Raw genomic sequence first — 17,142 nt, 5'->3', positions numbered from 1 at the left:
GGGTTCATTCATGGGAATGAACAATACTTAGCTGTTGTGCTAGAGGATAGCGAAGAGGAAGACTGCACCAACTTTGTTACGCATGGAAAGACATGCAACAATTGGACTGCTGTTGATATTCCTGTTATTTTGCATCGATCTAAGTAATTGCTTTTATATTTTAAAATCCTTCTCCTATGCCTAAGGGAGAAGCGAACATTGTTTGGGCATTTTAAATTGATCATCAATAAAATTAATTCTATTCATCCACATCTTTGATGTTTGTTTTTACTTTTTGCTTTATTCTGAAAATGGTAATCACAAAAAACATAAATAAACAATATAATTGTCCATCTGCATAATATTTGGTCATAAATTCACTTCTCTAAAATTAAAATATCAAATCATTATGCAGGTTGGTTCCTAACCCTATTGAATACAATCATCCTTCTCCTTCTCCAAATTCTGAGTTCCCTGTGTTTGAAGCTGAGGAAGAAAGTGATGTAGAAGTGAGTGAGGAATTGTCTCGTCTTCTTGAGCAAGATGAAAAGATTATTCAGTCGTTTGAAGAGCAGATTGAGCTAGTCAACTTGGGTTCCGAAGATGATGTGAAGGAAGTCAAGATTGGGTCTCGAGTGTGTCCAGATGTTATGAAGGGGTTGATCGATCTTCTTCGAGAGTATTCAGATGTGTTTTCTTGGTCCTATCAAGACATGCCTGGACTGGATTCTGATATTGTGGAGCATAGATTGCCATTGAAGCCAGAATGCCCGCCAATCAAGCAGAAGTTGAGAAGAACGCATCCTGATATGACTGTGAAGATCAAAGAGGAAGTTCAGAAGCAAATTGATGTCGGTTTCTTTGTGACTAGTGAGTATCCTCAATGGGTGGCCAATATTGTGCCTGTGCTGAAGAAAGATGGAAAAGTCCGCATGTGTGTTGATTATAGAGATTTGAATAAAGTCAGTCCGAAAGATGATTTCCATCTGCCACACATTGATATGTTGGTAGACAATATTGCTAAATTCAAAGTCTTTTCATTTATGGATGGATTTTTCGGATATAATCAGATTAAGATGGCACCCGAGGATATGGAGAAGACCACATTCATTACACCTTGGGGAACATTCTGTTATAGAGTGATGCCTTTCGGTTTAAAGAATGCTGGTGCGACTTACCAGAGAGCAATGACCACTCTTTTTCATGATATGATGCATAAAGAGATTAAGGTATATGTCGATGACATGATTTCTAAATCGATTGATGAAGAAGAACATGTTGAGCATTTGTTGAAGCTATTCCAGCGTTTGAGGAAATATAAACTCCGCTTGAATCCCAATAAGTGTACTTTTGGTGTTCGTTCTGGTAAGTTGGTGGGCTTTATTGTCAGCGAGAAGGGTATTGAAGTTGGTCTTGCCAAGGTCAAAGCAAGACAAGAGATGCTTGCGCCCAAAACTGAGAAACAAGTCAGAGGTTTTCTCGACCGCTTGAATTATATCTCCAGATTCATTTCCCACATGACTGCCACATGTGCGCCTATATTCAAGCTTCTTTGGAAATATAAATCTTGTGATTGGACCAAAGATTTCCAGAAAGCTTTTGATAGTATCAAGGAGTATTTGCTTGAACCTCCTATTTTGTCTCCACCTGTTGAAGGAAGACCATTGATCATGTATTTGACTGTGTTAGAAGATAGTATAGGTTGTGTTCTTGGTCAGCAAGATGAGACTGGGAAGAAAGAATTTGCAATTTACTACCTCAGTAAGAAGTTCACCGACTGTGAGACTCGGTACTCAATGCTTGAGAAAACTTGTTGGGCATTGGCTTGGGCTGTTAAGCATCTGCGTCAATATATGTTGAATCATACAACTTGGTTGATATCCAAAATGGATCCAATCAAGTATATATTTGAAAAGTCTGCTTTAACTGGGAGGATTGCCCGTTGGCAGATCTTGTTATCAGAGTATGATATCGAATACCGATCTCAGAAAGCAATCAAAGGTAGTATCTTGGTTGACCATTTGGCTCACCAACCAATTGAAGATTACCGGTCAGTGCAGTATGACTTTCCTGATGAAGAGACTTTGTACTTAAAAATGAAAGATTGTGAGGAACCATTGCTAGAAGAAGGGCCAGAACCTGCTTCTTGTTGGGGCATGGTGTTTGATGGAGTCGTTAATCAATATGGAAATGGCATTGGGGTAGTGATTATTACTCCTCAAGGCATGCATCTACCATTTATAGCTAGATTGACTTTCAAGTGTACAAAAAACATGGCAGAATATGAAGCTTACATTATGGGGCTTGAAAAGGCCATGAATCTTAGAATCAAATATTTGGATGTCTTCGGTGATTCAACTTTGATTGTGAATCAGATCAAAGGAGAATGGGAGACAAATCAACCTGGTTTAATACCATACAGAGATTATGCGAGGAGGATTTCAACTTTCTTTACAAAGGTTGAGTTTCATCATATCCCTCGAGATGAAAATCGGATGGCAGATGCTCTTGCAACATTGGCGTCAATGATTGTAGTGAAATATTGGAATGAAGTTCCCAATTTATCCGTAATGCGTCTTGATAGGCCAGCTCATGTGTTTGTTGTTGAAGAGATCAAAGATGAGAAGCCGTGGTATTACGACATCAAACATTTCCTCCAAAGTCAGATTTACCCGCCTGGGGCATCTTTGAAAGATAAGAAAACTTTGAGAAGATTAGCCGGTAATTTCTACCTGAATGGGGATATACTGTACAAGAGAAACTTCGACATGGTTTTGCTCATATGCGTGGATAGACACGAAGCAGACTTGTTGATGACCGAAGTGCATGAAGGTTCCTTTGGTACTCATTCCAATGGACATGCAATGGCGAAGAAGATATTGCGAGCAGGTTACTATTGGCTGACAATGGAATCTGACTGTTGCAAGTTTGTGAAGAAATGCCACAAGTGTCAAATTTATGCTGATAAGATTCATGTTCCTCCAACACTATTGAATGTTATCTCATCCCCATGGCCCTTCTCCATGTGGGGAATTGATATGATTGGTATGATTGAGCCCAAATCTTCGAATGGACATCGTTTCATTTTGGTGGCAATTTACTACTTCACAAAATGGGTTGAAGCGGCATCGTATGCAAATGTAACCAAGCAAGTTGTTATAAGGTTTATCAAGAATCAGATTATATGCCGTTATGGTGTGCCAAGTAAGATCATTACTGACAATGGATCGAACTTGAATAATAATATGGTGGAAGCTCTTTGCAAAGACTTCAAGATTGCACATCATAATTCTTCTCCCTATAGACCCAAGATGAATGGGATTGTTGAAGCTGCAAATAAGAACATCAAGAAGATTATCCAGAAGATGGTTGTGACTTACAAGGATTGGCATGAGATGCTCCCATTTGCTTTACATGGGTACCGTACATTTGTCCACACTTCAACAGGGGCAACCCATTTCTCTCTTGTTTATGATATGGAAGCAGTACTCCCCATAGAGGTTAAGATTCCTTCATTGCGTGTGCTCATGGAAGCCAAGTTGACTGAAGCTGAATGATGTCAGACCAGGTTTGACCAGTTGAATTTCATTGAAGAGAAGAGATTGACTGCCATGTGTCATGGTCAGTTATATCAACAGAGAATGAAGAAAGCTTTTGATAAGAAGGTCAAACCTCGAGTGTTCAGAGAAGGAGACCTTGTGCTCAAGAAGATTTTGACGTTCAAGCCAGATTCCAGAGGAAAATGGAGTCCCAATTATGAAGGCCCATATGTTGTTAAGAGAGCTTTTTCAGGCGGTGCATTGATTCTTACAACTATGGATGGTGAAGAGTTCACTCGTCCTATGAACGCAGATGCAGTCAAGAAATACTTCTCCTAAAAAAGAAAAGAACGGCTCGCTAAGTTGAAAACCCGAAAGGGCAACTTAGGCAAAAATGAGCGTCTCGGTGGATTGAAAACCCGAAAGGGAGATCCAGGCAAAAATTAGAGACATAAAAAATAAAGAACTTCCCGATAAGTTGAGTACCCCACCTTGGGGCAACTTATGCAAAAATTAGGGATTATGGCAAGTAACTGCATTCTGCTGATCTTCAAAGTTTTGAAGGCTTGTTTGAGCACAAGGGTTGACATCAGTTCATCTCTAGCAGCGATCAAGAGCACAGTGGATATCAAGAGTTGGTAGAAGGATTAAGGATCATTTGTATTCAATGTAACCCTTTTCCATGTAAATTACCGTTTTTAACTTTGTAAAATCCATGGAGTCTTGTCATTTACAGACTACCATCCTATTAAATAAAGTTGAACTTTTATCCAAATTGTTTCTACTCTTATTTTACTTCAGCCAATAGTTTTAAATTTTTATTATGATCATTTTGAAATTGAACTTTTAAATCAAAATCAATTTTCTTTAACATATAAAAGCAACAAAAAGTTCAAAGCAAGTAAAAAGAATATCAACAGCATTTCAGTAAGAAGCAAGTCCTTAAGTGCGAAGCATCTGAGGTTCCCTAAACAGTTAACTCTTCGGGTACCCCTAGACGTTTGTGTTGATTCAGTTCCTCGGCGGAGTGTTCGATCCCAATGGAGCTTCTTTCTTTTTCCCCAGCTGAGTTGGTTAATTCAGATACTCTGTGGCATATTGTTTCCCCCAGTGGAGTTTGTACATCCCCAATAGAGTTTCAACCTTCCTCAGTGGAGTTTGTCTTTCCTCAGCAAGTGGATTGTCATCATGAGATGTTTTGACCTTCCCCAGTAGACCGCTTTGGTGTCCCCATCAATCGTCTATCTTTGCTTCCCCAGTAGGGTTGTCTCCCATTTTTATGGTGTTGACCTAAAATTGCCTTCAGATTTGGATGATCTATCCTCAGCAAATCTCCTCCGTCTTTCCCCAGCCAGGGTTAAGTCTTTTGGGATGTTGATCTCTCTGTTCTCTAGTAGTTTGTCTCCATGATTTATGGATTGGCCGAGGATTGTACCGGTGGTTCAATCTCTTTGCGACACCTTTGTATCCTTCGTGATCGTTTTGTCAGCATAATCATCATATATACATATACATATACATTCATATAGATTCACGATTTGCATATCTTGCATCTTCATATTTGATTTGTTTGAGATTCTCATTCTCTGTTATGGAGTTATTTTATCCCTATACCAAATTTGGTGTTTGTCCTCTCTCAAATTGTAGAGTGTCAGCCCCTTAAGCATAAAGACTTTAACCTTTTTCCGTCTCCCCACTGAGTTTGTTTCCTCGTGGATGATTGTTATTTCAGTTTCCTCTCCAGCAAATTTTCTTGATGGAATTACTCCCCTTGGGTTATGTCCTCAAGGGGTTGAGTCTTGATTGACTGTTTTCTTTCTAGCTCTTACCTAGATAGATATCTTGGCCCCCTAAGAGTCTATTACCCAGTAACCGGTAATATTCTTCTTAGTTTGCAGTTTGTTACTTCTTGCCCAATACCCGGCAAAAGTACCCTTTTTTTTCCTCAGCAGAATCCCTAGTGGATCTATCCTCGGAAACTTTATCCTTGATATGTTTATCCTAACCGGTAATGGATATCTTTTCCCCCCGCGGAGTCAATCCTTGATATGTTCACTTTAACCGGTGACGGATTTTCTCTTCTTTGGTATTCTATCCAGTAACAGATAGATGTAATTCCTATTTCCTCCCCTTTTCAGAGTCTATCCTTGATATGTTCACTTTAACCAGTGACGGATTTTCTCTTTGACTTGTTCTTCTACCCAGTAACCGGTAGTTGTAAATCCTACTTTGTCCCCTCCCAGAGTTGATCCTTGATATGTTCATCCTAACCGGTGAAGGACTCTCTCTCCGACGGTTTTCTATGCATTTTTTTGATAGATGTAATTACCCTTTTTGTTAAGTTGGTATATCCTTGATATGTTCATCCTAATCGATGACGGGTATCCTCCTTAACATCCCCGGGAAAGTCTATCCTTGATATGTTCACTTTAACCGGTGACAGATTTTCTTCCCTGTCGAGTTTATCCTTGATATGTTCATCCTAACCGATGACGGATACTCTCACCCCTTGGTTTTCTACCCAGTAACTGGTAGTTGTAAATCCTATTGTCTGTAGTTTTCCCCAGCAAGGTTATTTTTACCTAGTAACCGGTAATGATTACTTCATCCTGGCATTTCCCAGCGAGTCATCCTCGATATGCTCATCCTAACCGATGACGAATGATCTCTCTGTCATATCTTTACTATCTCCTTACCCAGTAACTGGTAGTGGATAATAGATTTTTGCTCCTCCTGTGTTGAAGTTTATTTCTCCCCAGTTGAGTTGAGTGCGCATTTCCTTAGTGAAATCGCTTTCCCCTGCACGAGTCGAGTACTTCAGTTTTATCCTGACTTATTCGTATCTCCTGCAGATGTTGTTGTTTTCCCGGCTGAGTCTTTCCATTTTGGGAATCCCTCGAGTCCCCCGGTAGTTTTAAGTCGTAGTCTGGCCTACGCATGACTCCTTTTTATCCCCCCAGAGTCTCTGTCTCCCCAGTGAGTTTTCCTTATGGAATACATTATGCTCCTACGAACTTTCGGTCTCTCTGATTTCTTTTCATCTTTGTGACAATATTTCCCCACAAAGCATTAACTTTTGCATCCATATCATATGCATCATGAGGTCTCTTAGGGACCAAAATTTGTTTCTATATGTTGTTATTTAAGCCCATTCTACTGAGTCGGGCCGAAGATTTTAACCTTCACCTCCTCAGTTAGAATGTCCTTAAATAGGGGCAGCTGTAGGACCCCAATTTTGACCCTAAGATCCCTCATGCATTTCCATCATAAGAATAAGCATTGGGATCATGTCTTGGCATTCTCATTACTCCATTTCATTGGGGTTATTTTGGGAGAGATCACCAAACACTTTGTGATTATATCATACTTGTATATTATCTTTTACTAACTAAAATACCAAAAATATGTCTTTGCATCTATCTAACTCTTTTTGTAGGAAGGGCATGATCCCATTGATTCATTGATCACATCTAGGGTTTGAGACCCTCATGAACAAAGAGAACAACCAAGAATTGATGCAAGAATGGTTATGAACATCATATATGAGTCCCAATGACCTCTACATGTTATATTGATCAAGTTTGCTTCAAGAGTTTGAGGGTGATTTGCCTTGGAAACCCTAGTTTGACTGGGTATCTTGTGTAACTTCTCCAACAAGATATCTCACCAATTGATCAAATTTCTCAAGGGACGCTTCAAATTTCATCATCTTATGCATATATGATTTACCATGATCCAAGAAAGTCAAGAGAATTGGAAGTTAGCAAGTTGGTTGATGATGGTTGGCCAGATGAATTCATCTGATCAAAACTGGGTCTCCTTAGACCCTATCTCCTACAATTTTCATCATATGAAAATGATTCCAAGCGAAAACTTACTCTAAATGACATTACAAACAACTTTCATGTTGAGACCTAGAGCTAGTTTTGTTTGGAAAATCATTTTCTATGTTGAAACATTATAGATCATTTTGTCTAAACCCTAATTTGAAAGTCAACTTCCCAATGCCATAACTTGCTCAATTGTTATGATATGTAAGATTTCTAAGTTGCATAATCAAATTCAATGTGTATACTTCAACATATATGTTTGGAGTGGAAGCTAATTCAACTTTTTTAAGCATGTGATATGAGGCTACATTATAGGTCACTTTTAACTTATACCATTGATCAAGTGATTTTTCCAAACTTCAAAAATGCATAACTCTATCATTTCAAACCCAAATGACATGAAATTGGTGACCATTTTAAAGGTCTTTGAGAGAGATACAACTTTAATGAAGACACTTTTCTCATTTGAAGCTCCTATAAAAAGTTAAGCAAGGTGGAATATTGAGACATGAGGCTGATATCATTTGGCATGGATCCAACTTCAAGCATCAATGTTCAATTGCCTTGCATTCCAAGCTTGCTTCAATGCATCTGATCAATCAATTTGGACTTCAAGATATCATTTCATGGGCCTATACGCGCCCATGCACCATCCTTTCATCATTTGCCAAATTTGGAAGGTTGAAAAGAGTGTGCAAATATCACATGGATTTTTTGGCTATATATACAGCTGCATTTGCTCAGAAATCACACACACATTGCGCCAGCTTTGAATCCCTATTGAAAAACATTCACTCTAAGAGGATAACCCTGATAAATTCATTTGAATTTGAGCTTGAATTTCCACTGTTTTGGAATTCAATTCTCCAGGAGTCCATTGCTTCTAAACCTTTCCATTCCTTTCCTGCAAGCAAGTGAAGTGAAGCCAAGCACGATTCAGATCAAGATCTAGCAAGTTCAGACCTCCATTGAAGGTAATTTGCAGAAATTTTAAACTCTTCGATTCTCCTAAATTGTTGCTTAATTCCATTGATTATTGAGTTGTCTGAAGTCCTACCAGTGTAGGCAAGAAGATTGAGTTGCTTTGAGGCCAAATCGAAGCAACTCAGATCATGAACCTCATTTTTCAATTCCACAATATAGTTGGAATTGGATGAATTGGAGGTGATATTCGTGTTCAGTGATGTTTTTTCTTTAAGATCATGTTCATGTTTTCTTTTTTGGTGATGGTTCATGTTGACCAGTCTGGTGCAGCTCACTGGAGAAGACAACATGAGCTCTGGCTCCGGTGATGATGTGTCTTGAGTCTGAACCATGGGATCCATCTTCCACGTTTTAATCTTGACTGTTCCTTGTGAATACCATGTATGCAGCGTTGTTGACTTGGACATATGTGGAACGCGTGTTTTGGGTCATCAAATCTACCACCTCAACTAATGAGGGAGATCTGATGGTCCACGTATTTTTGGATTTTTTGAATTTCATTTTAATTCCATTTTCTTCAATAATTCATAATAAATTTAATATTGATCCAAAAAATATGGGACTTTCACCAAAAAAATTCAAATATTTTTCTCTTTCATATTCTGAATTAAAATTATTTTTTGGATCATTATTAATATTTTTCATGAATTAATTGATTTTGCATTTGTTTTTAATTGTTTAAAAATATTTTTAAATGTCCAAAAATTATGAAATTTTTTCTCCAAAGTCCTTTGACCTTGTTTGACCTATGATAAATCTCATTATCATTTATTTGGTGTTTTGATGAGATTTTAGGATTTGGATCAAACATATTTGAATTTAATGCATTATTTTATTGTTTTTAATTGAATAAATGCCATTTTAATTGTGTTGACCATTTGTATTGAGTTTCTTATTTGTTGTTGGGCCTTGGTCAAGGTTGATTTGACTTTGTCAAGTTAATATTATTGGATTTAGGGGATTGATGAAATGTACATTCCATCTAACAAAATGAATGAATAATATTAATTTCGTAAAAGTCCTCCTTTGACCAATTTGTGATCTCATTCATCCCTTCCCCTCTTCATCTAATTCCCCTTCTCCATCCATTCATTTCCAATTGGCCAAAGACATCTCAAAGTTCTAATGCTAGTTGATTGAAAGATTAACATGAGTATGGATGAGATTAGGCCACACCTTTTGCATATTTTTATGTGTGGTATGTTTAATGAGCATAGTTTATAATACTATGTCTCCAACATGCATTAACACCAAAAGTTTATTGCCCGGTCTCAAATAGTTGTGACTTCTACATAAGTCCAATTACGATTGCTTAACATAGCACTAAATTTGTGACATAAAAGGCATAAGCATTCTAGTTAATGAGATTTTAAGTCTCCTCTCTTCCATGGTATTGTGTGGAAACTTGGCCTTCTTTCCTTCCTTTGGAAGATGTTTTGGTTCAAGCATCCATGCTTGTGGCAAGTGGGTTGAGTGTTCTCCAAAGAATGTCTTGAAATCAAAAAGCAAAACAAAAATAACTTCTAACTTACTAACCATTAACTCTTAATTTCAAGTCTTTACCTTAATGCAATTTACTTTAAGTACCTTATATCATTTGCCATTATATATATCATTCTAATTGTTTATGTTAATGTAATTTTCACTTTGTCCATTTGGACCATATTGTGTGATATATTTTGTTTGTATATACTTTGCTTGTTTGATTGGTCTTTGACCATTAATGTACATAATAACAACAACAATCCTAAAAGACTTTTGAGTGGACTGTTGGTTTGATGTGTGGACCAATTGGACTTAGAATCTAGGCAATCTCCTTTGCTAATGGACTTGGCCAATGCCAATTTGTTGAAGAACCAAGTGCTTGCAATTTGAATTCATCTGATACATCATTCAAGATCTCTTCAGTTCATCTACAACATTGATCATTATTAAGCTATTATGTTGAACCCGTGACTTGTGGAATTCATCTATTGCATGGGCTATTTTGAAGAAGATTATGAAATGGATAAGCTTGGATGAGGCTATCTTTATTTGATGCCTTTGATCTTCAAGATTGATATAAATGTATTTGTGTGTTGCTTGATTCTAAAAAGTCCAAGGGAATTCTGGGTTTCTATTGACATACTTGTCTATTGGATTGCTCCCATTTGGTCAGATCTTTTCAACTTTAAACTTTTGAATTTTGTGCATAGGGTAGTCTCTTCATCTTCTCCCCATTTATTTAATTTCAAAATCTCTCCCTCCATTTTCAAAACCTTCTTTGTGTGAACTCCTTTTGTTCTAAACTTTGACCACTTTCAAAAGAGATAGAAACCTTGGCCTTATGCCATTGCATTTTCAAACTTATTTTCTTAAATCAAACTTGTGAATAAACTTAACTATACTTGACTTTAACTTTCAAAAAGCCAAAAAGAACTAACTCATTCAAACCCTTTTAGGCCTTTGTGCCTTTCAAAGCTTATTTTTTGTTAAAACCAACATGTTCACTTTGAAATTTATAGCACGAACTACGAGGTTTTGATCCCTCATTTTTATGTTGGTACGTAGGCACAAGACCGAAGGTCTTGTCAAACACAAAATATAATTAATGAATTCTTTTCTCATCCCCACATTCTATTTGTTTGTAAATATCTCTTTGTACAAAAATACATATGCACACAAAAAAAGGCTCCCTAGGAGTACCTAGGACACTTTAGGTGCTAAGACCTTCCCTCTGTGTAACCAACCCCCTTACCTGTGATCTCTGACTTTTATTAGTTTTATTTTAAAACTTCTTACTTATTGGGTTTGGTTCGTACTTTTCCCTTTTCCCTTGGAAATAATAAAAGCGCGGTGGCGACTCTTGTTAATTGATCTTTAGCTTGTCAATATTTAATGATCATGAATTTCCCGCTACAACATCATATATCATCATTACATCATAAATTTTATTTTTGGCAAGTGCATTTTTCAGGGAATCCTCAGTCTATCATTTGTAGTAGTCCATATGATTATGGAGAAGTCTGACAGAAGAAACATAAATCATTACAAACTCAAAGATTCTAAGCTTGATGAGCTTAAGAAGCTTGAGGCTCTTTTGATCGATGACCATATGGACACTTTTAAGAAGGCGTATGATAACTTTCTAGGGGTTGTGTTGACCAAGGAGGATTCATGATTGATTCTCACCTTTGCCAAGTTGTATGATTCTACTCTGCACTACTTTATGTTTCAGGATTTCCTTTTGGCTCCCATGCTAGATGAGTTTGCTCACATCTTTCATATGCCAGTCAGAGACCAAGTTCTCTATATGAGTTATTTTCTGGAATCCACTATGATTGCTCAAGCTCTTCATCTGAAGAAGGAGTTTGTTTATTATAATCTTCGGACCAAGGGTAATATTAGAGGATTTCCTTCAAAGTTTTGTTTGGAGAAGGCCACATTGTTTGCTAATAGTGGAAGCTTGGATGCTTTCTACGCCATCTTTTCTCTTCTTATCTACGGGTTGGTGCTATTACCAAAAGTTGAAGGTTTAATTGACAAAACCGCTATTACCACTTTAATCTCCAAGAATCTGGTACCTAATCTTTTAGCCAACATCTTTTTCTCCTTCCATTGGAGGAATCGGAAGAAGGGTGGGACAATTAATTGTTGCATCCCTTTACTTCACAAATGGATTCTAACCCATTTTCCAAGAAAATGGTCTTTTGCTGACAACATTGGAGCATCGAATTGGTCTCAGAGATTGATGTCTTTAAGTGCCGATGATATAGTTTGGTATAGTCGGGACTATGATAGGCTCAAGCATATTTTTAGCTATGGGGATTTCCAGAATATCCCTCTTATTAGCGCCAATGGTGGATTTATTAACTACAATCATGTTCTTTCGCCTTGTCAATTGTATCCATTGAAGGAAAATCCTGGAGACAAACAGTTGGAAGAATTTCTTGTGGCTAAAGGAGTTGAGGATTCCGAGATGCTAAAAAGAATATGCCGTGCTTGGGGAAAGATTCACCGTATTGGTAAGAAAGAACTGGGTAAATAGAATTGTATTGCATTGGAACCTGTAGCGGTGTATTCGTCGCTATATGATTTATTGATTAAACCATAAGCAAAGCATACAATGAATTGAGTCGCCACCGCACTTTTATTTATCCTAAGGACTAGTTAAAAAGCGAACAAAAACCTAAGAAGTTTTACACGTAGAAAACTAATGAAAAGATCAGAGAGTCTGGGTAAGGGGTAAATTACGCAATGGGAAGGTGTTAGGCACCCATCACGTCCTAGGTACTCCTAGGGAGCCCTTTTCACACTTGTTGTATAAAAATGTTTATTTGTTTTTTGACATATTGTGCAAACATGAATGGGAAGATGAGAAAAGAATATACAAGTTAGTTATTTTTGTGTTTGAACGGATGAACCCGTTGCCTACGTACCTTCCATCAAAGGTAAGGATCAAAACGCCGTAGTTCGGCTAAAAGATTTCCAAAAATTAGTGAGTTCATTTTAAAACACAAGCACTAAGGCTTTTCATTACCAATGGGAGAAAACTCAACCTGCATTCAACAATCCACCATGCGAGGACGGCTTCGACGTACTCGAGGGGTTAACCCTGTTTTCAGTACGGAAGTCTTACAATCGACTCACTAAGGATAAGGTAAGATTTACATCAACCACTATGGTAATTAAAACCTAAGGCTAATGTATGAAAACATATTAACAATGGACGAGGCCACAAAACAATTGAATGTGTGAAGTTAATTGATTATGAGTATTCACAAAATAGGGTCAAGGTATGATTAAGATTGATTCAAAGAAGTTTTATGAAATGGAGTTTGAAAAGTCAAGGACTTAAGGTCCAGGTTTCTAATTTGAAAAGAGATGAAGATGTTTGCACAACAAGTCAAAGTTTTGAAAGCAACATGTGAAAAGGGGTTTTGAAACAAAAAGGATGTGGATAAAGGAGTGTAAAACTTCCTAGAAGTTCACCTCTTGAAATCATATAGAAGATGATTCAAGTGTGTCCTTAGGAGTAAGGCAACAGAACAAGCAAGCAAATAAAAAGCAAGGTGATACCGGATGCCATCAATGGACTTATACCAATCTCACAAACAAAAGCGGATACCGGATACCAATAAATGGATTTACACCAATCTCCTAAAACAAAACAATGATACCGGAAGCCAATAATGGACTTATACCAATCTCACAAAGCAAAAGCGGATACCGGATGCCAATAAATGGACTTATTCCAATCTCCTAAGGATCAAGACATGGATGTCAGACGCCAATCTATCTGGACTTATACCAACCTCCAAAGGATGATCGTATGAGTACAAATGCCAACAACATGGTCTTACAATTGTATCCTCACAAAGCAAACACAAACAAAAAGATGGATGTCAGATGCCAATCTATCTGGGCTTACTCTAATCTCCAACAAATGATCATAGGAATACAAAAGCCAACAACCTGGACTTATAATTGCATCCTCACATACAACAAACAAACAAGCAATGGACATAAGTGGCCAAAAGAAATGGTCTTACACTTTATCCCTTCCAAATCATAGGAACAATGGCCAATTAATGGACTTACTGTTGTCCTCAATGGGTAAACCATAGATGGATCACAAAGATATGAAATGATGATCATGCAATAATGAACAATTAATGATGATCAATGCACAAAGGCATGCAAGCAAACATGTACAAATGCAACGAGCAATCAATCAAACAAAGTCATTTAGCACACACTATAACCAAGCAATTAGGCTCAAGCAACGGGTTAGACTATGAAGTCAACTGGAATAGGGTAAATGGTGCTCTTAACCTTGACATTGAGAGCCAAGGTGAAGCAGATGAAAGGATATGAGGGGTGTGCCTCATCACTCTTATCCCTGGTCAGGGAGAGCATTGAATATCAGAAGGTGTGGGAGTTCAGAAAGATGGAACTCTCTCCACAAGTTAATGACTCGATAGATCTTGGGCTTTTACTCACTATGCATCAACACATGTGGTGTGAGCAAGGTGAGTGACACACAGAATAGTAGGAGATAGGCTACATATCTCTTCTATCTACCAATTGCCTCATATGAGGTCTTGTCCTGCTTGGGGACAAAGTTAAACAATCACAAACATTGCCTCTTAAGGAGGACTTCAGACAGGTGCCTGGCTAAGTAACAAGCCAGGTCTTCCAGACTACATGGAGACAAGAGAGTCTACCTCAATGCTTAAGCAAAGCAAAGCAATAGCAAGTTCACAAAGGAACTAAAGCAACTATGGTACCTGAAATCAATCAAATATAATCAGTATTCAAGTCACAAAGTCAAAACAGACAAGATAAGAACCAACAGTCAACACAATCATTCACATGTGCAAAGCACAAACTCAAATCAAATGAGCTAGCATCCTACAAAACAAACCAAGTTAGTTCATCATAATCAACTAAACCAAACTCAATCAACTTGAATTAATCTCCTTAAAGCAATTGCTTCTTCAACCTGAAAATCAAACTCAAATGTGAGAAGTAAACCCTTAGGCCAAAGCCTAGGGTCAAAGGAGGAGAAAAAATTTAAAACAGAACCTGAAAATTGGTCAAAACCAAGATTAATAAAATAAGAACAAATTCTAATTGGTCTCACATCGAAAGCATTCACCAATTGCATTTCATAAGCAAATCATGTCAAACTAGGCAAGTTAAGAACTCAATGATGTAAACAGAATGAACACAAGCATATCAATACCAAAATGGCTCAATAAATTCCAGGAAAAATCATGCTTAAACAGAACACATTGAATGAGAAACACACCAAATTTCATGGCATTTGGATAAAGGGAAGCAAGTCAATTAAAATCCCTAAGTCAAATCATATTCAAGCAAGCTCATACAAGACCACAAATCATACATCAAGTTCAAGCAATCATAAAACAGCAACCAAACATGATAAATGAATTCAATCAAAGCCATGGCAAACATCAAGATGTCTATAATAAACCTGCCAAATTTCAAAGTCATCCAATAAACACCAAGGATTTCACAAATCATATGATATCATGACTCACAAAATATTCACAATTGGTCAAACAGAGGGAAAATTCTCAAACAAATAGAAAATGCATTCAAAAATCCCAGGAAAAATCACAAGCAAACTAGACATCCATAAGTATCCACATGCAAAAATCCAGAATAATTGGCATAGCATAAGCATGGAAAATAAAATCAAGACCATGAACAAGACATGGTGTGACATACATTGTCACACCTTCAAAGATTACATCATATCTCCCAATCCAGGAACTCAAAAATCACAAACCATATACCAAAATGACCAGGAATGAGTTTAGATCATGCATGTAAAATTTCAAACATTTCCAATTAAGCATCAAGATTTCATAAACAAAATGGTGAGCAAGGTGCAAGGAATGGTACATGAAAGTAAACCCTAGGCATTTATTTTTTTTACACGTGCACAAAATTATTAAAAATCATCAAAAAATAAAGGACATCATGATGAACATTCCACAAAAAATTGCACATGATTTGGATTATTTTTGAGTGAGTTATCATTTTTTGAATGTGAAAGAAAATTAAAAAAAAAAGTGAAACAAGGCATGTTAACATGATGAACATATATGAAAAGAAATACATAAGGCCATGAGAAAATGATGGAGCGGGGAATCGATCCCCTGGCCTTTTCAAAAAGAAGCGCGCTAGGACGAAACGCTTCGTTTCATTTAAACACACGGCGCATTCTGATTGGCTCATGGCAAATAAACACAAAATCCATGCAAATTCAAGCCAGGCAAGATCTAAGTGTCATCTGGAAACGAAATTGAAGCAAACTCAACGTGTTCTTGCTGTTCATAATGCTCAAGATCCAAAGTTCACGAAAATGCATAAAACATATATCATTTGAATCCTTATTCTTCCTACATTAACAATCCAGCATCAATTTCTCTTAACTCTAACCACATGAAAAGAGTCGAGCAAAACAAAATCTAACAATCAATATTCAAATCCATATATCTTGCTCAAATCTCAATGAAATCACACGATTCAACTTGCAGCATGCTCTATAATGAAAGATCTACCAAAGCCATAGCTTAATTTTAGCAATAGTAAGAATCGAATTCTTACCTCTTGAAGTTGCAGATCTTGAATCTGTCGGTTTCAAAGCTCCAATGGTGAAAACAGATGCTCAATGATCAATAGGAAGATGAATGAAGTGTGTTCTTTAGCTCAACAATGTTCAGGTTCGAAGAATTCTCAAACTGCCATGTGAATGCAAGGTTCCAACAGTTGCGATTTCTTCAAGATTTTCCACCTTTCTTCTTCAACAGATCTCTAACAGTACCTGTAGATGAAGATCAACACAAGTACAAGCCAAAAGAACAGTGAAATTGGATGAACAAAGTCAAAAAAGTTTGGAAGAAATTTGAGAGAATTTGGAGATTTTTGGATTTGGATCTGAGATTGTGATTGTGGATCCCGAAATTCTGTTACAATTAGGAATATATACTCCTTGTTAATCAGCATTGTTAATCGTGATTAGCAAAATGGAATTGGATTAGTGAAAATGCACATGTTATGTAAAAATGCCAAAATGCCCTTATGTAAGTGTGATCAATGGAACAGTGTAAAACCAGCTGAAGCAAGTCCCAATTTCTATTTTGAAGTGATTGGCCGTGGTTTGGAGTGAAAATCATGTGTATTTTTCAAATTCACTATTTTTCCCACCAAAATTTAAATGGTTCACTTGAAAAATGACCTTTTGATGTGATGATTTTTGATGCAATGTAATGATGGATTATGATAGCTCATGTCAA

General features: G+C 37.1%; 1 protein-coding gene across 1 annotated transcript; it reads left to right on the top strand.

The window, feature by feature from the left end:
- The first annotated feature begins 11,327 nt into the window (after positions 1-11,327).
- On the top strand, positions 11,328-12,359 carry LOC127100259 (uncharacterized). The gene is made up of 2 exons (XM_051037432.1): positions 11,328-11,465; positions 11,550-12,359. The coding sequence occupies exons 1-2, from the start codon at positions 11,328-11,330 to the stop codon at positions 12,357-12,359; spliced, it is 948 nt and encodes a 315-aa protein (XP_050893389.1).
- Positions 12,360-17,142: the final 4,783 nt, after the last annotated feature.

This window comes from Lathyrus oleraceus, chromosome 1 (genome assembly GCF_024323335.1).
Source record: "Lathyrus oleraceus cultivar Zhongwan6 chromosome 1, CAAS_Psat_ZW6_1.0, whole genome shotgun sequence".
In the NCBI taxonomy this organism is placed as follows: domain Eukaryota; kingdom Viridiplantae; phylum Streptophyta; class Magnoliopsida; order Fabales; family Fabaceae; genus Lathyrus; species Lathyrus oleraceus.
Note: the sequence above shows the minus strand (reverse complement) of the source record. Positions and strands in the feature narration are given on the sequence as shown.

Excerpts from the sequence above, each read along its gene's own strand:
- LOC127100259 (XM_051037432.1), top strand. The coding sequence starts at position 11,328 with ATGGAGAAGTCTGACAGAAGAAACATAAATCATTACAAACTCAAAGAT. Across the intron at positions 11,466-11,549 it reads CGTATGATAACTTTCTAGGG|GATTTCCTTTTGGCTCCCAT; the intron begins GTTGTGTTGACC and ends TTTATGTTTCAG.